The 25,569-nt window shown below is 36.3% G+C and overlaps 1 protein-coding gene across 1 annotated transcript; it reads right to left on the minus strand.

Moving 5' to 3' along the window:
* Positions 1–2,644: 2,644 nt before the first annotated feature.
* On the minus strand, positions 2,645–14,007 carry LOC135155953 (ubiquitin carboxyl-terminal hydrolase 32-like). Its single transcript, XM_064106562.1, has 8 exons — positions 13,795–14,007; positions 13,110–13,309; positions 11,370–11,453; positions 8,320–8,440; positions 6,935–7,126; positions 5,854–6,576; positions 5,539–5,631; positions 2,645–4,262 (listed from the first exon to the last, which is right to left on the minus strand). Exons 1-8 carry the CDS (start codon positions 14,005–14,007, stop codon positions 4,095–4,097), a joined length of 1,794 nt encoding a protein of 597 aa, XP_063962632.1. The 3' UTR covers positions 2,645–4,094.
* Positions 14,008–25,569: the final 11,562 nt, after the last annotated feature.

A 25,569-nucleotide genomic window follows, 5' to 3' on the forward strand; every position in this document is an offset into this window, starting at 1 on the left:
AAAACAGTGGTTTTTCTCATTTTGGCACCAGGCAGTTTTCGACTCAAGTGCAGACACCATAGGGGAAATGTGACTACAGCATAAGCAAAAATATAGGAACATTTCATGATAGAACAAGTCATCCACCTGTGCTTCTCAACCAATCAACACCAAGGCAATTTGACAGATCTGCTTGACTTATCAGCCAATAAGTGTTGATGAAGTGCTCTCCTAGGTCCCATTTCGTCTCCTTCCTTCACAAAGGCCGTTAGCACGCACTGTTCACTGCACGATAACGGCCCTTTCGCGGGGAGGCGACGTGCAGTGCGCGCTAAAGGCCTTTGTGCGGGAAGGCGACACGCAGTGTGCGCTAATAGCCTTTGTGCAGGAAGGTGATGATATCATGAAAAGTTGCTATGATAGCGAATCTTGTTGGAATGTCAATTTTCATTGGAAGAGCCAATGAGGAAACAGATTGTGCACTGTTGTCATGGCAGTTGACATTCCAGCAAGAGTTGCTATGATGCTATCATATCAACTTTTTATGAAACGTGACCCTGGTCATCAGTTGTCTGTTGAGTCATTGCTTATCTTACAAAACAGCTTTATGAAACATCACTGTCCTTTGTACAACCACTTCTTCATTTTCTTACCTTAGATATTGCATATCAGGAGTTGCATTTTTTTTTAAACAAATGGGAGAAGATTAAATCTTTTAGTCTCATTCATACAAATAAACTACAATGCGAGTCAGAAAATGTTGCACTTTTCAAGTGCTTTAGAAACCACATTTCTTGCGACACATTTATAACAAATGACCCTTCCTGTGCCAAATTCCTGGAGAATAAGAAATGAATTTACTAAACAATGATCAATTTTTTTGTCTGAATGAAAAGAAAGACCAACCATTTACACTAACAATTGTGTTGCCTTATTAAGATTCGCTGACTTAGGGATTTTTGAAATACATTCATTGGTTATGATTTTAATTGAATAGAAGTGGGTTTTTTTTTTACAAAGTACATTTAAAATAGCTATTTGAACTCACTTGTGATGGTAACAGCTAAACAAATGTAACCAACAGCATATATTCACCAATGCATGCTAAAAATGCCCTGTTCAAACCTAGGTAAAACAATATTCCAAAATACTCACATTTTTTCTACAGTACAACATTGTTGAATTTCATATGTGGCAAAAAGACAATCAATGGCTTGAGAAATGGAAAAAAGGGGGAATCCATTTTGGAGTGCCTCTCTTTGGTTAAAATGTTTGTCTTAAAGAATCAATAAAGAAAATATAATGATGCAGTATAAAATGATTTCTAACTGAATAAAAAAAGTAAACAAGGAACAATATCACAAAAATGCAATTGTAACAGTAGATAGCTCAGTGTTCTTTTCTGATGAGTTTGTAAATCTTAAATTGCTTCTTCTAAATCCTAAACCTATAATTACCCTACTGTACCTTCTTAATATGTCTTGCTCCCTCCCCTCTCTCTCTGACACACACTTACATTTTCAATGTGTCATGTATTTTCTAAATTGGTACCATTAAACCAAAACGGAGATGTGTTTTCCTAAACTGAATGAATAAAGTTTAATGAAAGACTTAATACTTAAACATTAAACAACCATTATCATGATTCAAGTGATGTAACATTATGACAAAATTTAATGATAGAATAGATAACCTATCTTCTTTCAAATATAAAATACAAACCTGAATTGACATGGTGAATATTATGACATCTAATCTGTATTCATTAAGATTAAAACAATGACTATATGAGCCCCATAAATACCAAAATTGGTACACATGTAAAATCTAAAAGCATACATTTTTGGCAATTTTGAAAGGGGAATGATTCAAAAGAATATGATTGCAATATACTGTTCAATGACTTCAAATAATGTTTTATTAACTAACTGAACACCTGTTACCTTGCTTTAAACAAATTTAGACGATTTCAAGTCTGGGTCATTGATTATGAGATTTTTATGAAGTGTTTCAAAAAAAAGTTTACAAAATTTAAAAACATATATAAGATATCAAAATTGATCAACTATAACCAGCATGAATTCTTGATTCAATGTAGATTTATAATAAATAAGTAAAAAGAAAAAACAACCCAAACCCACACACACGTACATGTTGCATTTTTACACATGAATTTCATGACTTAGAGTAGGTAGAGAAAAAAATTATTCTTTCAGATAAGTATATTTTCTAACTTCTGATTTTGCAGCCTATATGAGTACTGCATTTTAAATCGCATGCACAATGGGGGCTTAAGCTGGGCAGTCACATAATGCCTGAAATAGATGATAGAGCAAGTAAGAATTCTAAGCTATGAGATGGAATTGAAACAAAAAAAAAGAAAACACTTCCAACGTAAAGAAGAATATTACAAACATGTTTTGAGATTTGCACAGAGATTCAGATGTCGATTCAAGATTTTTATCATATGATTCATAATTCTATGACATCAAGACATGCAACAGAAAGAACACGCCTTGGTTTGGATACTTCAACTCTACTGTCAACAGTCACACCAGAATCCACATCAAACAACTAGCATGATATTCACTTCACGTCAGAAAGCGATTCAATCACCAAGAAAATATACCGTCATGAAAATTACAACATCAACTGACAAAAAAGGTTTTATTTTAAGCTTAAGTACAGTATTGTTTTCTTTGCTCGACATCGGGAAGACATGTTTTCTTCCCCGAAGCCACCTGTTTGGTGACCTTTGACCTATAGGATTGTCAGAGGGGCATTTACTGCGAGGCAAACTGGATGGGTGGGGCGTAGGACTCATTTTTCATCAGACCTGGAACTACAAGGCTATGCCGCGATACAAGGTTCTGGGATCATAAGAGTATTTTACAATTATTCCTGTGGTTTTGATATATCTATTTCCATTTTTCTCCAATCATTCCCATATCTTTTCTTCAAGTTCACTACGAGATCCCAACAAAAGTTCACTGTATCACTGTGCAAATTTGCAGTCATCACCTAATATTGAATGAAATTTCTTGCATATATAGATTCAAAAAGATTCTACACTTTCGGACGCATTTTTATTTTCTCAAAGAAAAGTGTTATCATATTGCAATTATCAAGTCCACAATTCCTCTCCCAATTTTCCATCTGTCTAACCTACATGCAGCAGCTTTCGAATATCTATAAAAAAAAATTCAGGCATACATGGAAGTTTGAATTGTTTTTTCATAAAATCTTATGAGAAAATTACACTTTAAAGGCCAAGCCTACCCCAATATAAAGGTGATAAGCTTAAATTGAAAAAAATATCCAACAAAGCACTGAAATTGTCATCAATTTAGATAAAAAGTAGCAAAGTTACCACTTACGAAAAGTTTTGCTTTAATTAACCAGTTTATGCAGAAAAGTAAAAGAGGGTATGCAAATGACAGGTGTGATGTCACACTCACTAATTATTTGTATTTTTAATATGAAATCTCAAATATTTAAATTTTACCTCCAAACATGCTTTGAGTCCACATTTCAAATGATCTTCGTTGTATGTTAATGTGATTCACTAAGCGTTTTCATGAAATCTATAAATAATGAATACTTCATATCATGAAATTCAAAAATGCAAACAGGCTGTGTTGTGAATATAAGTATTTCATGAAACGAAGCGAAAATATGAAACGCCATACATTTTATTGAAAATTTCAAAACCATGATCGCTTGATTTTTCTAATCTAATTCATACCATATTTATTGCTGGTGGAAATCTTGTTTAACCTGATTGCTATGAAAGCATGAGTACATGTGAGCAAACAACCACAGGACTAATGGATTTAGGTCCTTTCCAAGGGATCTGGTGTGAATTAATGCCTACCGCACCAAGTGGGAATCGAACCAAGGTCACCACACTCCAAGGCTACTGCTCTATTGATTGAGCTATTACACCTATTCCCTGTTGTTCTGGGGTGGACTTGACCTATGTTGATGATTACCCCAAAGGAGAAAATCTAGTTTTTCTTGATGGTACCCACTGCCCTCATACCTTCGCGGGCAGCTGTCCAGAGCCAGAATAGTCCCGTGCCCAACACTCCCCCCAGCTTGCCTCGCCCCACTAGTCATTGGATGACGCAGAACTTGCGATAGTCTGCCTCGATTTCGTCCTCGATGGGCGTCATATCCGGGTGCTTGCCCGACGTGTCGGGTATGTACTGTACGTAAGACATGGACCTGCATTCGTAGAAGAGCATGTAGGCGTTGTCCATATCAATCTCTTCCTTTACTTCCTGCACATTGATGGATTGGGAGAGATAAAAGATTCTTCATCATTACTACATGGTTTCAAATTATTAACATCCTTAATATAATATAATGATGCTGTTGCTGCAAACTTCATAGGTTATCCTCATAGCAATGCTTCAGTAAATCACAGGTTAAGTTAGAACATACTTTCATTGAGTGCCAGTTTTCAACTCAAGCAAGTAAGAATAATTCTAACTCTGCTGTGAAAAGTTGTCTATAGGTGATATTTGTTATGTTATTGAGAAAAAGAGATAAATGAGAATGCAATTAATTTCAATGAATTGAAATTGTGGTACACAATTGTGGTACACTGAGATTGTGGTACACAATCTCGGTTCCATTGAATTGGCACCTATAACATACCTTTTCCATAAATCGTTATGAAGTTCAGCAATGCTCATGTATAAAGTTAAGTAATCATTCTTCAAAATCATTATGCCCATTATTAAAGTTCAGGGATAGGTTAGTTTAGGTCAAGTCTACCCCAGAAAAATGTTGATTTGAATAAATAGAGAAAAATCAAACTAGCAAAACGTTGAAAATTTCATCAAAATCAGATGTAGAATAAGAAAGTTATGACATTTTAAAGTTTTGCTTATTTTTCACAAAACAGTGATATGTACAACTCAAATGAGACTGTCAATGATGTCCCTCACTCACTATTTCTTATGTTTTTCATTGTTTGAATTATACAATATTTCATTTTTTTATAGATTTGACAATGAGGACCAACTTGACTGAATCATATAGTATCAATCAATGCTCATTCCACATGTTCAGGGAGGAATTAATCTTTGTTTCACTTGACAATGAGGAGAAAAATAGAATATTCCCTATTACATATATTAAAATACAAAAGAAATAGTGAGTGGATGACGTCATCGGTCTCCTCATTTGCATACCCACCAGGATGTGCATATAACTGTTTTGTGAAATTAAGCAAAACTTTAAAATGTCATAACTTTCTTATCTTACATCTGATTTTGATGAAATTTTCAGTGTTATGCTTTTTATTCAAATCGACTTTTTGTTGGGGTGAACTTGTCCTTTAAGTAGTAAGTTTGTATATTGTAAAGCACTTATAAACTTTTATATTATAAATCACTACCATTGATGAAATAGGAGCAACTAACACTTCATCAAACTGTGAGCCAAGATTATTGCTTAATCTACTGTTCAATTCGGGCTGAATTATCAGAATACTGTGCAAACTACTTGAATCCTGTGATTATTATCTACTATCTAACTATTATTTCATACCTTGACACTGCTATCATTGTAGCAATACCACTTCTTGTTTGGATTCACAGAGTAAGAAACATAATGACCTCCTCCAAGAATACCAGTATGACTCTGGAAATAAGGACATAATCATAATTACAATAATTATTAATACAGATACATCTATGTGCATTGGAAGTATTATTTGTCAAAATTGTATTTCATACAAAATCACATTTTTTCTTCATATATCAGACGACAGACAGGTCATGTCGTGTGCAGTGGGCTTATGTTACTACAAGTTTGTCTTAACTCCATATTTGCCAATGTAAAGTGAGTAGAGAATGAACTCACCACGACTCCATAGAGGTCGTACATCTGACTGTCGTCCTCTTCCTCCTCGGGTTTAGTTTGTGGATGAAGTAGCGGATGAGATTCTGTGGCATCAACGGGCGGAGTCAACAACGAAGCCTGCTTCTTTAACTTAGGTTTGCTCGGTGAGTTTGACCCTGATTGGGTGTGTGACCCATCCCCCTGTCCACTCTCAAGGGTTCCATACCCACTGTCCTTGTCCTTGACCCCACCCTCCTCCCCCTCCTCCGCCTCCTCACCCTTCACATGTCCATTTACATCTGACGAGCAGTCACCATTAACCAGAGGCAAAGCGCTGCCCGGTGTATCAAGACGAAGTGCAGCCGGTCTCTCCCGTCTCTCACATGATGACATGCCTCCATCCTCCGACTGGGCGCGGTCTTCCGTATCTGAAAGGTCCGTATCGCCGTTGACGACAACGCTGCTCCCCCTCCCACTGTCCGTCTGCCGGTGCGTATGCCCCTCGCTACTCATCTCGATAGCATTGATGCTGATGCCTGCTTGGGGACCTAGTACATTGGAATCTTTGGGATTGCCTTCTGTCCCTGCGGATACATCGTTCGTCACATCAATTATCTTGGGTTCGCTGTCCTCTCTTGGGACCACAAAGTTACTAACATTGAAGCTCCTTTTCGGAAATTTCACAATCTTTTGCGACTTCACCCACCTGCCATTCACAAACTGGAATCTCTTCAAGTGTACGATCTGCAACAAGAATGTTATTGAAATATCATATAAACATCTCCCAAACCTTCTTTCTCAGCAAAGAACAAAATTAAAGACTTCTCTTCAGCATTACTGAGATTAAGCAAGAAAAAAAAATCAATTCTATCAATGTGAATCTAGATTTGAATCTTTCTGGATTTATTTTTGTCAGTTGGTCAGACAAGACTTGCTGCGTTGTCTCCTCGCCATCTTATCTTGAATCTATCCCAAGACAATTTCATTGGATCTAAGACAGTAAAACAGCACAGAAACAAACTACAGTAACTGAGTTATTTTATCAAACAATGAAATTTTCCCCCCTCTCTCCCTCTGTTAACCCTTTTCCTCCCTATCTTACCAGTATGGGCGGAAGCCTCCAGATGTCTAGTTTCTTGGCTGCTAGCCGGTGCTGCTTGCATTTTGAGCAGTAGTACAATTCATCTTCTCCTAGCTCCTCCTCCTTGGTGAACGCTCGTAAACAGTCGTCAAGATTGATCGGCTCTGTCTGTAGCCGTCTGCTGTTTTCACAGCTCGCATGCTCGGTTACAAACTGCATACATGACAAGGAACAGAGAGTACAAGTTAAAGGGAATGAATATTTATGAACCTCAAAACAACCGAGTCTTAATGGATGTGTTACAAGAAAATGTGTGTGCAATTGAGATTTGTCCGATGAGTATCAGATATGATTATTTCTGCCTGGGACTGAACTTTAACATCAGTGTTCACCATCTGAAAGACGTGACCAGGGCTCGCACCTTGAATCTCTGCATCAATTATAAAAATAATGCAATCAATTGCACATTTCAGATGATTGTTTCATAAAGCTGTTCGTAAGTTAAGAGCGACTTTAAGAATGACTGGTGATCCTTTCTTGTGGTAAATGATTTATTCATTGGCGATGATTAAGAAAGGATCACCAGTCGTTTTTAAAGTTCATAAGTTAAGAGCGACTTTAAGAATGACTGGTGATCCTTTCTTGTGGTAAATGATATATTCATTGGCGATGGTTTAGAAAGGATCACCAGTCGTTTTTAAAGTCGCTCTTAACTTATGAACAGCTTTACGAAACGACCCCCTGTTGCAATACTACCAATCACTTTGTACTCATTGTTTGCAAGAAGCATATCGGCCAACATTTGCATATTTGCAATTAATGCAAAACATACGATGGATTTGCAGTCCGCAGATAGATTTGCAATTGATCACAAGTTTCTTGCAATGAACCATACACTTCACAGCAGGGTACAACAACAACAACAACAAAGAGAGAGAGAGAGAGAGAGAGAGAGAGAGAGAGAGAGAACAATAGTTCATGAACTGATATTTTTACAATTTCAATCATTGGCACTCAATATCATTATACTGACCAAAAAAGAATACAAGTATGAGTGTCACTGATAGAGTTATTTTAGGCATGCAGATAATCTATAGCGTGCATAACTGGAGGAACTTTCTCTGCATACGGGTACTTGGATGATTCACAGAACAATCTGCTTAATCCGTGTAATTTTTATTCAATTTTGTCTCTGCTTCCCCTCCCTCTCTCCCTCCCCTCTCTCTCCTATTTATTTATTTATTTTCCTTTCTCCATCTCTCTCTCACTCATATTCTGCCAATCTCAAAGATTCATTTCTAATAAGTGAAGTGTAATCATAAGTTTAGAGAACAAAAGGTGCATATGGATGGAATTGAAAAAAAATACAGTTGGACCCCAACACCCTTTCACATAGTTATACTCACCCTTTCTTGTGAGTTTTGATACCTCAGATGAAGCGCCGTAGGGTCCCATTCAATAGCAATGTAGGCTAAGCCAGATCTCAGAGTTTCACTGTCGCATGGTATGTCGCATCCTCTGCAGAATCTATGAAAGTCATTGAAGAATTCATCCAAAAAAAATGTGAGAAATAGAAAAGAATTATACAGCTGCATGAAACAACAATATAAAAAATATTGTGACTTGAGATAAACGATCTTAAGTTCTGTGATTACATGGTATATCACCCCTAATAACATTATATAATAATAAAATTATTGAAATTCAGTGAGATATATCTATAAAACCCAGATATAATCCACATCATCCAAATCAAACTCAAGATGGTCCAAAGGAAAGGATTTTCAAACATTGACTCTGATCGGTTGATAATGGTGATGTTGAATAAAATGTAATTGCAAAGATGGTGCTAACTGGCCATTGCCATTTATCGATTGATAACCTATGTATTACGATGCCCTGATCGGTATGCTAGCTAAAGCTACATATAAAAAACATTGCATGTGAACAAACAAGCAGTTTTTCATAGAGGGACAACAATTGATACGTAATATGCAATGTTGTGGGGTGCTTTATGATAAATGTGTTTGCCCTGCAGCAATAACTTACACTGCTTGTTGGAATATTCTTCCAGGGATGGAATTAAACAAACATTGTGTGCAAGCAAGCAAAACTTCATTCAAAGAATGTACATCATTGATGTTTGTGTCTTAAGTGCTACCCCAAAAGATTGAAATAAACACTTTTCAAAACATTCTTTGTTTCATTTAATAGACATCAAAATTACATAATGGAAAGCATACCATATGGAATATGAAATCCTACACTTGCTAGATATAAATTCATTTGCAAATGAAATACTTATCACAATTTCAATTTTATTTTATTTCTCAAAAAGGTACACTTTTTGTCTCTTTCTTTTTAAATAACGAGGAATCTTCCAAACTTATTTGTTGCTGTATCTTTTTTTTTTCTTCCAATAAATGTTTGTACAAATGCCATTTCCATATATTTACGATAACTAAACATTCATTTTACAATTCGAGAGTGGCAAACAAGAATAACATTAATTTTTGTCTAATAAAAATGAGTGTATAAATTGAATGATCTAATTGATGGAAAAGACAATTTCATGCAAAAAAAACACAATCAAAATATACAAAGTGAGGGGAATAAGCATTTAGAGCATACAATCACACTACTGCTTATGAACTATTTAGACCATCATTACTAAAAGCAACCAGCTTGATCCCATCCAAATAATATTGGGGGACAATATTCTTGAAGGCATATTTTCAAGGGCAAACACTCTAAAATTAACATTATCTAAAAATCAATTGAATAGGAGAAATGTGTACAGGACTAATTAAACAAAATTGAATAATTCTGCTGTTTAGTGAAATACATATATTTTGAAACGTACCTTTACACTCGAGCAATCTATTTGAACACCTAATGAAATTCATGTTCACTGACAATATGTAGTACATTTGGCTTATATTGAAAAGCAGTTGAACTAAAGGGTAGTAATATAAATTGGCTATTTTCAACAGACTTAATAGAACAGTTGGATTGCTATAACACTATTTGGGGGTAAGTGTATGAAAAATGAATATACAGACATTAAACTTGCAAAATCACTTAAATGAATAAGCTCTGTTTTCTGTGAATGACATCACAAACATAGCCACAATATGTATCAAAATCATATAATACAGACAGGATAACTAGAATACATCTTATAACGTGTTGTAATTCTAAAAGGCGTAAATTACTCATGCTCATTCTTGTTTTGAAACCACAGAACATGCAAGTTACAAGCTATGATTTTAATGAGCGTTATGCACACAGAATAGCAAGTTCAATTCAGATTAATGATGATCAAATTGATCAATATTCTTAAAAAAACATTTCAAAAGACCATACCGTATGTAAGAATAACTTAACTAGAAACATACAGAAAAATTACATGCAAATTTTGATTGAAGAAAAGTGAAAAAGATGCTCATGTTAGATAAACTTTGAAAGAGAATACAAAAAGAAGAATGGTTAACATAATATTAAAAGATAAAGAGAACAATAGAGTTGATCAGAACCTAAGAAACAAAACAATTGGTGAAACAAAAGAGAGTGGTAGTTATGCGATTGTTTCTGATAGATGAATGTGCAATATAGTTTTTCATTGAATCTTTGCTCTTGATGGTAATAGCAAAAGGTATTGTTGGAAAATGATTGCAAAATATCTTCAACTTCCTTATTACAACCAATGTCATCCAAGTGCTGCAAATTTGGTTTGACTCAAAAGAAGAGCCCCCCCCCCATAAAACTCTAATAATGGACAAAAAAAAATCAAAGTGGGATATGTCTAGTTTCTTAATGAGCCTGATGCAATTTGGAAAGACTCAGTTTGAACAAAAATTCACTATCAGTTGCAATTTTTCCATCAATGACAAATACCATGGCAACTGGTCTTATCAGCCAATCAAAATTAAGGATTCTAATTGCTATCTTTTGATTTCATTATTATAATCGTTAAAATTTATGTATCAATGTCACAGGCCCAAAATCGACTAATTCACGCCTAGTGCCTATTGGTAGAGACAAGGTGTTATAAATCAAACACTTTGTATCAAAATACCTATATATGAATCAAGCAATATAGTTATTCTGGTCAGTCTGTGATTCTTGACAAATGACCCAAACAGTCCCATAAATATAAACATATAATTATTAATATACAAACATGCATTGTCATTGCAAAAAAAAAATCATCATGAATACATGATAATTTGAAGGAATAAAATTGACCCTAAAATACCCTAAACACATGAACAGCACCACCTTCAGATGCAGAAACATATAAGAATGGGAGAAAACGTTAAGAAAATATATATACAGAACATGAATGAAGAGATAGAAGTGATAACATAAGATGTTAGATAATTGACTGAATACAATGCTGGTAATGATATGTAAAAAATAGCCAAACCTGTTATCGTCTGGAGGTGATACGTACCTATACCACGGGCACCAGGCACAAGTCAAGCCGTCCTTCAGCACTGCCTTCAGTGTAAACGGGTACTTCTGACGAGGGCTGTCGCTAGCAAACACAAATGACATATTTTATATTGCACTTGGGGGGTTTTCATGGGCACCCTCTTTTTCCTAACTACCTCTACAACTAGTGCTATGTAAGGGGTCAAGTCGTTCATTTCATGCAAACAATTCAAATAAGTTGAATTTTTCTTTAGCAACTATACCCAGTCAAAATCAGTAAATTTTTTAAATACAAAAGGGTGTCAAGGCAAAATCCCTAGCTTATAATCAAACTTTCAAAATGGAAAATAGATAATCTGACATTCATATTCTTGATATCGAAATTACTGGTCCTATGAATTTCGAATACAAAATAGACTTCAAGGTATATACTGTCTTTAATTTGGGAAAGTTTAAATTTCTTTCATCCTATGGAACAGGGATGATAAGAATACATGCTTTATATTTGTACTGGGGCCCGTAACACAAAGCTTAGCAATTGATCATAGAACATTTTTCTATGATTGATTCCATTGACTACAATGTACAATCAATTGTCAAAATCAAGCGTACAATTAATCGCTAACCTTTGTGTTACGGAACCCAAGTCTGTATTCAACTTTTTTAATACTGCAATAGTCTACTTGCTCTAAGTTAGAAATCCACTTCATTCTATTACTAAGATAACTGATGTTATCGATTGAAGACTTTATCGATTTTATCTTTATTAGCATTATTTACACGTAAGTAAAACTGTTTTATTAACTGTAACTATAACAGATGTACTAAGTTTCATATAAACATAGTATTGATTTGAATATTCTATACCCTAAAACATAACATATACAAGTAATATTAGGATTGACAGCCAACATACATCCATGTTGAACCATGTGCTAAAGAGTTACCACTGATTAATGGTTGTATATCTTTTAAGTCACTGGGTAAAATACAAGTGAAGGTCATATATTACCTTTTTTTTTAAATAAAGTAAACATCTCATATCCCTTTCCCCCTTTGGCTGCTTTTGCTTATATAGTTTGCCACTGCATTTGTTTTTCACTACTTTGTCTTATCCTTAAATTGTATTCATGTCTAAATTTTGTTATGACACTACTATAAATTTGTCACATTACAATGTACTTTCATGTTATACTACGTACGATTATGTTTATGTATTGTAAATTTATTTTGACTTTACAATAAATGCAGAAACTCCTGCAAAAAAAAAAAAAAATCACACAACAGATATCCAATCAGAACTTTGAATCTTGTTTTCACACCACTTGTTCCCTTAGTTTCTATTCATATGGTTCAATGTAAGATTTCTTTTCATTCTTGCGGATCACACTGCCGAGTGTAGATAAAATCTTCAGCATGCCTCTCTTCAAGATCATTCTCTGGGGGGTGTTTCACAAAGATTTAAGTATGACTTAGAGTCGCACTTAAATGCCTAGTTGCGTGCGTTATAAAAGGCATGACAGCATCAGTCAGATCATGCCAAGAAGACGTGCACTATTACATATTAATCAATAAGATTGTGCATTGCATATCGCAATTTATACACGTAGGCATTTAAATGCGACTCTAAGTCATACTTAAATCTTTGTGGAACACCCCCAAGGTTTCCTAGACATCTTTCTCCCATCCAAATAATATTTCTTTAAAGTCACACATCTACTCAGATAAACATGGAATAAGAGGAACACTGGTGACTCACCAATCCTCCGCATGATTCTTGTTATGACCGGTGTTGTGGTCAGTTGGTTTGGTGGGGCTGACCAGTCGAGAAATCTGGGTCCAGACCACCTTGTACAGGTCATCCCTGGTGGTCGAGGGCACACAGGGCAGGATGAGGGGCAAGCCAAAGAGACATGGCCGACTCTTCTGCCAGGCTAGGAAGTACATATCCATTCGTATCTAGTTGGGAAACAGATCAATAGCATCTTCAATACAGCAAATTACAGCTACCAGTCCATTTTCAAGCGGGGTAAAGTGTGTTAACAAAGGGCTAAACCACATTAATTGACTTTTCTCTTCGCATCTTCCAATTTCTACATAGTCAAAACAGTCGGGGTGTTAGGGAAGACGGTCTTAATTCATGTGTATAACAAAGCTTTGGATGCATTTTTTGTTAAGTTACCCCACCTTGCATTTCATACTATCATAATTTCAATTAGAACTATATTTATTGCTATCACTATCAACATTGTCATAATCATATCATTTCTCAGCATCACCATCAATATCAATATCATCAACACCCCATCATCATCATCATCATCATCATCATCATCACCATCATCACCATCATCGTCTTCATCATCATCTTATTCATTGTCTTTCATCATCATCATTATCATCCTCCTCCTCCTGAGAATGTCAAAACAGGCTGACTCTCATACCATTTTCCGATGCATTGCCACCACAAAGCCATCAAACTCTGCCCCTGGCATGACGGGGGAGGTGGTGACTGCGCTGGTACCACTGGCAGTGCTTGGGGTCCGGCTGTGCTGGGCCTGAAGGACTCGGGATTGACTGGGAGTGGACGGCGAGTGACTGGAACTGACCACAGACTCGGGGGTACTGCTTGTTGGTGTGTCATTGTCTGTGCACATATTTAATTAAAAAGAGTTAGAGAATCATCAATTACTAAATGAAGGTAAAAATAAGTTGATACTCATGGAAAAAAAGTTAATAAAATTAAAAGAAAAATATGGAGAAAAAGGTGTGGATCAGTGGATAAGTCTTGTTTTTTTTTCTATCAATTTGGTATAATTACTGTTTGATCCAGCCACCACTTTAATACTCACTTTGTCATACATGTACTTTCATTTACTATAATTCCCAGATGGTCTGGAATCCACTGTGTATACTACACGTTATGATATGAAAATTTAGTTCATTAACACTTCATCTCATCACATAGGCAAAGTGGTGTTTAACCCTAACTAGGCCGGGCTTTTTTGGTTGTACTGTGGCCGGGGGGGGGGGGGGGGGGTTGATTCAACCCCCCCCCCCTGAGATCTCGACCGCCGATCGCGCGAGCACCGCAAAAATTTGCACGCTGGTAGTGTGTGATGTAATCTACAAGGCTGTTTGGTAAAATTTTCCAAAATAATGAGATTTATTTTATATGAATTAATTATGCTAATTTATGCATAAATCATACTTTTTGCTCTAATTCACTAAATAAAGCTCCTAGAATGCTAATTTTTAGTAAAAATATTCTTTGTAGCATTCTTAACAATCGCAATTGAAAAAAACTTCAGTTTGGAAATCAATTTCTTATGTATTTTATTGTTTTATGAATTTCTTATGTATTTCTTTGTTTTTCAACCTTTTGTTTTTCCTTTTTTTTTTCACCAGATTTATTGCAAAACCTTTTTGAAGAATAATCATGCTAAAATCAATTGATTTCAGCTGTTTAAAGCAAAAATAATCATATCTTTATGAATAAGATGAGAAAACTCAATTTGCATTGACTTTGTACACAAAATCACGTTTTGGAACAATTTTTGGTCTGACATGCACTTAGGGACCGTATTTTTATTATCGATGGCGTTCTCCTCCATCCGCCTGCAGGATCCTGCGTCGGAACGGTGGACGATTTTAGCCCCACCTCCTTGGCAGAGTCGAAAAGTGGGAGGAGCCAAAAATCGGCGGAACGATGGAGAACTAATTTTGTCCGCTTCGTTCCGCCGATCTGCACGCACAGCATGCACTGAGCAGGTATCAGCGGGAGGCCAGCCCTGCTGCACTAGCGCCGCAGTAGCGATGGATTCCACGCTAGCTAGCTAGCTCGTAGTACGCTACTGCACTAATTTTTTCCGCTTCGTTCCGGATCCGCCGATCTGCTCTGCATGCACTGCACTGAGCAGATATCAGCGGGAGGCCAGGCCTGCTGCACAGCGCTAGCGCTGCAGTACCGATGGATTCGACGCTAGCGCGCGCTATAGCTAGTTCGTAGTACTGCACTGTTATGTAGTCGCTCCCCAATCCATATCAATTCAAAGGCGATGACAATCGCTTGGCTCGAATACCAATAATAAAGCAATTGTAAGAAACTTGCCTACCATTCCCTGACTTTGTTAGCTCAGGCCAAGATGCAATCACTCCTCTATTAATTTCCGACTCTAAAATACCGGTATATCCTCGTTGGAATTTGGCATTTTATCTTTGAATTTTGAATATTACTCTTTTGCAGTCTACGTATCGTAATCACTAGCGTACCTACGGGGGTGGGGGGGGGGCAGGGGGGCACTCTGACGAGCCACAAGTTTCGGCCTGGGACGAATGTCAATTTTAGTATTCGATTTATAGTTCCTGAAAAAACAATCGAACCATTCGATTGTTCGTCGGAAATCACGTCTTCTAAGCCAATAGTTAGTTGACCTACTTGTGAAGACCTCCCGAATAGGTTTTTTCAATTATTGAACATCTGATGTAGGGTAGAGTACATCTGTTCCTTATAAATTAAAGTAAGCCAAGTATTCCCCCTTCTCTTTGATTTCTATTTCAAAAGAAACTATATGGAATTAGATTAAAACTTTCACTTTATTGTTCCAATGAAAATCTATCCCAAATCAATCCTTGTATTATGCATCCCTCCAAGTGCAACACCCCTGCATATGAATGAATCAGCCTATATAGTCTTGGGTCCAATTTACATCTCTGTAAACAACTCATTCATGAAGTATTCTTTGAGACAGACACGCATGTGGTGCTTTTTACTTATTGTAAAATTTCATTCATTGCCCATACCTCGCCCCAACCCTCACATGTGGTACTCTGCCCATGATGTTCAAAATATTTTGCAAAATATTTTTCAATTGAAATACCTCTCAGAATTACAATTTCTGATCATTTAAACCTATAACTGGGTCTGTTTTGGGAAACTAGTCGACATCTAGAATTAGGTGATGGCGCGTGTTGGAATGTTATTTTGATTGTGTGAGGGAGAGGCTAAAAGAGATTGCATTGTTTTGAAACGTGAAAGAATTCCCACCGCTATCCTTTCTCTCTCTCACTCACACCATGCTCACCCATACACAGAGATGGGGGAGGGGTCAATTTTTTCTGGAGTCACGACCTCGATCCCAGAAGTTTCATTGGCCATTGAATGTCCAATCACATATTGGCTCAAGTCAGCTCCTTGTGTGTGTGTACTTTTTGTTTTAAGCACATAGACATGCAACCATAGAGTTATTATACACCTATGCATACAACATACATTGTGTATCAAGGGCATGGAAGGCCAGGTGGGATTAAATTCGATTACATTCGATTCGTGTAAATTTTGCTAATCGATTAGCGATTGGCGGCAAGCCATTCGAACCATTCGATCAATCGATGTTTACTCCCAGGCCTATCACTAGTACCTCACATTTTTTTGCCATTATTACGATTAATATCTCGGTCACATTTTTTTGGAATAGCTACATATGTGGTATGAATAAAAATGCCGTTCTCGACGGCCGCCGTGGAGCAAATGTGACCGAGGTATAAGATAGAATAAACTAAATGCCACGCTTCCATCAATTTTGCAAATGACGTCCTCTATTTACAATTTAGGCCTTCGTGATTGAAGGGATGCTCCAGGCTGGACATATTTCACTAAAAAGAATAAAATTCAAATAGCAAAATGCTGAAAATTTGATCAAAATCAGATAACAATTAAAGATTTGCATTATTCTGGTGAAACAGCTCTAGGCTCGTCTTCATGAATATTCATTAGCCTTGGGCTGATGATGCCATATCCCCACTGTCTTGTTCTTTTGTATTTTATTATATGAAAATTAGGTGTACTATAAATTCAAAAGTTTCCTACCAAGGACTTAAACAATTGGACTGATAACTGATTACGTGCATTATGTATTTCTTACTGCAACGTATTTCATAATAATTGAGACACATCATTTACATAATGAAAAATGAAACAATTATGATTTCATGTAATGACATAAGAAAAAGGAAAGTATGTGACATAATCAGCCCACCGAATGAATATTCATGAAGACATGCCAAGAATTGTTTCACCAGAGTACCCGGGGGATGCAAATCGTTGAAGTTCAATAACTTATCCGATTCTAATGAACTTTTCAGCATTTGGCCCTGAATTTTATTCTATTCATCTAGATCTAAATATTTTCAGCCCGGGGCTGTTTTCTCGTTCTTTGTGTTTTGGCTGAATTCGTGCACCCGCCTAACAACGATAAACAGCTATAAGCCTTGTTCATGATTTTTTTTTTCTCGCGGATGTTGTCCACTATCCAATTCTATCCTATCTACTTGGCTTGAACTCAGGCCCTACGATGGATCATTAATTTACATGTAACCGGGGACATGAGACCAGGGACTAACAGACGTCCCTGGTTCGACGACGGGGAAGGAACAGATTCCACTGGACATTCTGAGGTAAGAAACAACATGAAACAACATGAAGGCTTGTCATTTTCCTGTTCGGAATCATCAGCTGACAGGAACACTTTTTATTATTTCAACATCTTTTTGCCCTAGATGACAAATTCCATTGCAGGCACGGATCAAAGGAGGGGGAGGGGGGGGGGGAGGCACACCCCGTAAATTTGAAGGAAAAAAATATACACCCATTCCCGGGCCCCCATTCGAGTGCAAAACTGCGATCACTTGGGACGGAAGACGTTGCCCCTCCCTTCTCTCTCTGATGAGCTTGACATTTTTAAAGGGAATTTTTCGGGAGACGAAATTAATAATGATCTTTATTCAAAGGAGAAGTCCACCACAACAAAAGTTGGTTTGAATAAAAAGAGAAAATTCAAACAAGCATAGCACTGAAAATTTCCTCGAAATCGGATGTAAAAAAAAAGTTGTGGCATTTTATAGTTACACTTAATTTTACGAAAAAAATATCCTGGTCGATATGCAAATGAGAAGACTGATGACGTCATCCACTCACTATTTTGTATTTCATTATATGAACTATTTTCCTCATTGTCAACTGAAACAGCAATCAATTCCTCTCTGAACATGTGGAGTTAGCATTGATTAATACTATATGGTTGGTCCTTATTGCCAAATCTGTTTAAAAAATAAATATTGTATAATTCAAACAATAAAAAAACAGTGATGGACACCATCGTCTGTCTCATTTGCATGTCACTTAATTGTGCATATCACTATATTTTGTGAAAATAAGCGAAACCTTAATATGTCATTACTTTCTTATTTAACATCTGATTTTGATGAAATTTTAGCGTTGTGCTCGTTCGATTTTTCTCTATTTATTCAAATCAACATTTTCTGGGGTGGACTTGACCTTTAATAATAATCAATGAAGAGGGTCACTGCTCATTATACTAAGAGGGGCGCTAAGTAGCTTTAGTCAAAAAAAAATTTCATTAAGTCAAATACTAGTTCGTCAAATTACCAACTCGTATAATAGAAGTTTGTCTACCATCAGTTGTCAAAATATACGCATGGTATAATTGCCATTTCGTCTAATAACCAGTTGGTCCAAAAGTCATTTCTTTATACAATTGGTCTAAAATGTTTATTCGGCAAAACAAATGGAAATCAACGAGTATTAATCCAACTGGTTAGACGAAATGGTCATAGACTAACTGGTGATTAGACTAAATGTTGATAGCACATTATGGTCATTGACCTATAATGATTGTTAGACGTAATGTTGATGGACGTGAGAAGATGTGTTGGCAATGGACGAATCGGCAATTTACCTTTTTTTTTACCTCCTTTGAAAACTCGATTGCATGACCGGACATTCTAAACACTTAGTTTTGTAACCATGATCTAATATGAGCGGAAAGTGTGTGCTATTTTTTAAGGTTTAGACCCCCAAACAGGACATTCTATGTACTTTTTGTAATGAAAAGGATTGATATCTTGATGCAAGTGATGGGAAGCCTATAAGACGATTTTTATGTGATATGAAAATTTGAGATTTTAAGCGCCTTTACATAAGGAACACACTGAGTAACCCCCTCCCCCCCCGAAATACTAGGCTCAAATAAATGAATAATGCGAGCGCGAAGCACGAGCAGTTTTTGCCCCTTTCATATGATTTATCAGTGGACCAATTTTTTTTTTACTCTGATGGCGAGTCAAGATTTTTTTTGCTCATTTAACAAGTTTTGTTTTTTAACTTCCAGCCCCCCTGGATATCTAATGGTGCATCCCTAATTATTCTTCATGCTCATATCAATGGTTATTCTCTTCATAATGTCTTTAAGTCTATGAATAAGAATTTACGGCCAATTGCGTTGTTTCAAATTTTCAGGTCTGAATAAATGAAGTATCCAAAAAGAGCTCGCGCTTTGACCTTGCATTTGTAATTAACTTAGACCTTTTGAGATGTCTTATTGGGGAAAATATAGTTTAAGTCACCCCCATAAATATTGTGACTGGTGACCTCTGGCATTACTAATACTATTAATGACCTGCGATCCCCTTCTACTTGCGACCCTCTTCTGTTATGACTATATATTACGAGTCTATCGTGTCTATGTTTTACTACTGGCGACCCTTATGAATATTAAACCTAGCTAAGCTTTTCCATGTTATAACTGTATGCTAGCGATCCTCTTCTTTGATTATGAATAGCGACCCCCTTTAACATGATGATGACTATGTAACAGTCTTCTCGTACTTTATAGCGACACTCTTATGACCGGCGACCCTCTACTATTTGTTTAGCGACACTCCTTTCCTTATAATTGAAGGTGAAGTCCACCCCAGCAAAATGTTGATTTTAATAAATAGAGAAAAATCAAACTAGCCTAACACTGAAAATTTCATCAAAATTGGATGTAAAATAAGAAAGTTGTGGTATTTTAAAATTTCGCTTATTTTTCACAAAACGGTGATGTGCACAACTCGGTGACATGCAAATGGGTCAGTCCACGATGTCCATCACTCACTAAATGGTTTGAATAATTATACAATAATTATTTTTTTTTTTTACAGATTTGACCGACTTGACCGAACCATATTGTAATAAACAATGCAAATTCCACATGGGAGAAATTGATCACTGTTTCACTTGACAATGAGGAGAAATTTAGAATATTTCATATTTCGTATAATAAAATACAAAAGAAATAGTGAGTGGATGACGTCATCAGTCTCGTCGTTTGCATACCGACCAGGATGTGCATACAAGTGTTATGTGAAATTAAGCGAAACTTTGAAATTTCATAACTATTTTATATCCGATTTTGATGTCATTTTCAATGTTATGCTTTTAGATTTTTCTCTTTTTTCAAATATTTTTTTTAGTTGGGGTAGGCTTGTCCTTAAACGAACGATACGACCCTCTACTTTTACGACTAACGACCCTCCGATCATAAAGGGTCACGGAAAGGCCTGCGCTATCATACCCCCCCCCCCCCCGGCCCCCCAATTATAATTTACTGTCGATCGTGAATCTCCATTTTGATGATGTTCATGATCGCGCGCTCCAAGCTTCCAGATCTTGCCCTTTATATGCCATCTTGCCCCCTAAAACGTACGTGAATTCTTATTACACAAATGTCACCCCCAGCCCCCCACCCTTTGGTACATGTACTTACTTTATCAATGGCAATCTGATCCTTCGTCAGGCCTTATAAAAGACCAATGATCCTTCGTCGGGCCTTTAGTTCATGATCCATCGACGGGCCTTAGTTAAGACCAATGATCCATCGTGTAATAATGGCAACAATGATAATGGTATGAAATGAGATCTCACAAGAATCGAAAATGAATTAAATCAATAAGAACAAGTATGCAAATAAAGATAGGGCCTAAGGCCCTGGGTTGTCCTTAATTTTAGTTTTACATCTTTTAAAATGACAACTGAACCATTTGACATATTTTCCAATTATACAGGAGTGACGATGAATGAAGGTTGAAATGTAGATGGACTGTTCGTGCAACATTCCTGATTAATAAAATATAAATTCTAAATCATTTTTATTCACATGCATTGAAAAACGGTAAACATGAATACGTTTGTGCATACAGTGCATTAATTAAAGAAAGTCTAAGAAAGTAAATTAATGATCAAGTGGGAAGCATATAAGGCTTTTTGTTATGTCTTATGAAAATTTGAGATTTTAACTGCCCTCCCAAAAAATATAGCCTCAAATAAATAATGCGAGAGCTAGAGCGAAGCAAGAGCAGAATGCATAAATTAATGATCATGTTACAGGAACATTATTTAGTGTCAGTTTGTAGGGGTAATAAAACTTGCATTAAGCTAATTAATTCAATGAATGAATAAAGGGAAAATATACAAAGGTCTTATTTAGTGAAATGGCACGTCTTGGTTATTGCAAAACTAGGAAATGTAGTGTATGAGGGTAACACAAAATATAATAGATGATTAAATTTAGGGCGAATACATGCAGGCCATGCCCATATATACATGGGCACTAAAATCAAACCCCTGGCCCTAGCTCCATATAGAATATCTACGTGTATGCATTTATGTATGCAATCATAGCATGCACGTATACGGTGTACGCGCATACGATTTCACCTAATTAGTATTCATATTTTCTATTTATAGATAGAGCGCGTATACACAGCTTTGCATGCTGTATGCACACGTACACACACACGATACGTGTAATGCATACTATTAGTAATGCATGTGGAGCACACTCGCAGGGGTTAATTTCTCGTTGATACTCGATCTCACGTACCCCCCCCCCCCCCCCACCTCTTCACCTCTCATTGTGATCACTCGGGTTTTGTCGCGTTTTGAATATATTATCTCGAAGTTTTAGATTCATTTGACAGAATATGATCAATTCTATAACTGACTTTTCGACGAATTTCGGACACAGCAGAATGGGTACCCCCCCGGCTGCTGCTGTCATAATAATTGAGTGACGCTTTGTCAATTTTTTTTTCATTTGCATGCATTTCTTGAATATGATTTAGTATTGTTAAATGTATGTTGCTATGCTTATCTATGGTCTGACCGATCGGCCGAATAATGTTTATTTTTGTTTTGTTCATTCGACACAAACCTGTATCATTGATTCTCTTTTTCATGACGGAGTGTGGAAGAGTTTTTGCGTCAATACACACCCCCAGCCGTACTCCAAGGGGCGAGCTGAAGATGTATTAAAGAGAGGGAGAGAGAGGGGGCCGGGGTGGAAATTCCCACTCGAGATGTCTTCATAAAACTACTTTTACTCCATGGTTATGCTGGAACTACTAGAAACGTTAAATTTGCTATCAAGGAATAAATAATTTTGTTTAATATCACGAAGGAATCTTTTCTTAAAGCTCCGTTCCCCTATTCTCGTTGGATTACATTCTGGCGATGTAAATTGATTTCTACATGTAAGACAAAATAAGCCTATGAACCCCAGCCCCCCCCCCCCCCCCCCCCAGGTTGACAAAATTCTAGTCAACCTCGGCCTCCGATATCCCAGAGTAGTCTTTTGTGCAAATTCTAAGTCCCACTGGAGCGTAAGTTAGTAATGCAAAGGTGATAAGAGCCTCTCGATCTCCAAACCATGGAGGGATGGGAGAGAGAAAGAGAGTGGGGATGAGCAGATTATACTGGAAAATGGCTTGATATATGATATGCCGTCTTCATGCCTCGTTCATGGGTTGTGAGCGACATGTTCAACAGTTGAAAAAAATAAACACATTGTCATTTGATGGGATAATGTATGCTATCAGGAAATTAATAAATCTGTCAAATTGCCATTAAACCTTCTGTGAAATTACTTATTCTTTGGTGTTTTTTTCATTGTCGAGTTATACGTAGATAGCCTTTTTTTGCCTGCAGTTGTGTTGGACTACGTTTTAACGAAAATAGTACAAGGGTCTAATACTCGTTGGTCAACCTCAGTCACCCCCCCCCCCAACACACACACACAAAATATAATAAATCAGAAAAGTTCACTTTTTAATCAATAAATCACACCACTTCTAGTCGATTCCACCCGTCTCCCTCTTCTAATCTCTCTCCCTCCGTCAGGTCGCCCTGCATGACCTTGCCTCCTGCCGAACGGTTTGTTTGTTTGTTTTGGGTTTTTTTTTAATTAAAGGCTATTCTATTATGAGGTTGCTTAAAACATATAGGTGGACTTCAAAATAATTAACACCTTATGAAAATGACTTTATGACAGTTTACCAACTGGCACTCATTTGGAAGACGCGTGATGTGGCCCATTTCTAGGCATTGGAAGCCAGATATTCTTAGTACCGGTATGTTGGGTCAAATCTTTATGGAATTTCGCTATATTCCAATTCGTATTTGGGCCATTCCGGTTAAGACTTGGACAAAGGGGTCGAAAAATAAAGTACTCGCTAGGCTTGGTTTTTCATGTGTTTTAGATAGGCCAACACATCGGTAAACTGGTTCAGATAAGGAAAAGATAAGCTGGCATGTCTATTTCACAATATCACCTGATTTCTAAAAATGTTGGGACGTTACTCTTCCCGAGTGGACATGCATAAAAATGAATAAATAAGGAAAATTTTCGTTGTTTTTACGCATAAAGTCGATCATAGAAGAAACTCGGAGGTGATCGAAGCACTAGTTTGCGCTGCCAAGCTCAGTAGCAAGCGCAATCTTCGATACGCCGGTATGTTGGGACGTTACTCTAAGCGATATCGAAATAAATTGCATAATTCCAAAATATGACTTGAAAGTGCCTTTAAATGACAAACATCTCTGATATTTGATGAAATACCAGTAAATAAAAGACAGAAACATCGAGTTTTGTGCAGCAATTCTTCGCTGTGGCGAAGACAATTCGCGTGTCCCCAGTTGAGACGTTACGGTGCTAATGAAGGAACAAATTTTCAAAAAAAAAAAGAAAAGGAAATTTTCTCGGCTTTACAAACGATGTGACTGTTTCAACGCAAATTAATGACACGGTAACATTACGGGGGGGGGGGAGAATTGATAATCATAAAATTGAAATAGATAAATTCTAACGAAAGAACTAAAAGTAACTAATGAAATATAATGTATAGAATAAACAAATAAATTTGATTGAAAATAGGAACAATATCAAAATAACGTGGTTACATCCATGCAATCAATTTGTTTTTAATGGCTGATGTATATCACTTTTCAACTTTTGGAAAAGCGCCTGATAAGAATTATTTTTATTTTTTTATAATTTAGGTTGTGAATGTTTTGATTGATTGATGCTGTGATGAAATTATGGAAAAGAGAATAATAAAAGGAAAAAAGTCTCGCGTGATGTGTCTTTTTTTTAAATAACAATTTCGTGATGAAATCCTTGAATGAAATTGGAAAAGAAAATAATAAAAGGTAAAAAGTCTCGCGTGATGTGTCTTTAAAAAAATAATTTTGTGTCTTGTATCGTTTATAAATGCATCCTTTGACAGAATTTCTGCCCTCAATGAACCATCTTTTTTATTGCGTAGGCCTATAATGCCGATTATTCATGCTACAATGAGTTGTCAATATCAATTCAGCATTTATTTCAAATTCATTAAAAGTACTGGGTGATAAAATAATCATCAGACAAAGATCGAGAATATAACAATGAGAATAAAAATCTAATAAATTTAAACAAAAGTGATATTATTTGTTGGCACATATTTCATACAAATTGAAAGATAATTGATAGGAAATCGGGGATGCAATAAAAAGGCAGAAAGCTTGTTAAAATGATTTCACATCATTCTTGTCATTACGACCATTAATCGGATCTCCATTGTGCAAAATTGTTACCTTCATTGTCATTATCATCATCATCACCATCAATCATCATTATCATCACCATCATCATCTCATCGAACTTCCGAAAGTTTTTTAAATGTTTTTTTTGGGGGAGGGGGTTATTTTGACGTTTAAAAAAAGGTGTTAAAACGTCTAAAACCTACCACATGTTGACGTCCATAAAATGTTTACACAAAACGTCCAAAAACCAACTTGAATAGTTTTAGAACATTAAAAAATATCAATTTTGTTGGGAAGTCATCAGTTTGAGCCCCTTGTCATATCCGGATCCGCCGCATGGTACATTCAGGAACAAATGAAACCGTATAAAATATCTTTTTAGGTAGCGAACCATTAAAATATGTTTATTCAATACATTTGTTTCAGAATCCAAAATAAAATAAAATAAAATACATTTGATTAAAGCAAGATTATAATTTTATTGTCAAAAGAGAAGAAAATGGAATTCTGTCACAAT

The sequence above is a fragment of the Lytechinus pictus genome, chromosome 2, assembly GCF_037042905.1.
Source record: "Lytechinus pictus isolate F3 Inbred chromosome 2, Lp3.0, whole genome shotgun sequence".
Taxonomy (NCBI): Eukaryota; Metazoa; Echinodermata; class Echinoidea; order Temnopleuroida; family Toxopneustidae; genus Lytechinus; species Lytechinus pictus.

Bases quoted from the DNA above. Each gene is read 5' to 3' on its own strand.
- LOC135155953 (XM_064106562.1), bottom strand. From the start codon at position 14,007: ATGTGCACAGACAATGACACACCAACAAGCAGTACCCCCGAGTCTGTG. The intron at 13,310-13,794 runs GTATGAGAGTCA...TTTCCCAACTAG, and splicing joins TGGCAATGCATCGGAAAATG to ATACGAATGGATATGTACTT. The intron at 6,577-6,934 runs GTAAGATAGGGA...TTCTTGTTGCAG, and splicing joins GGAGGCTTCCGCCCATACTG to ATCGTACACTTGAAGAGATT.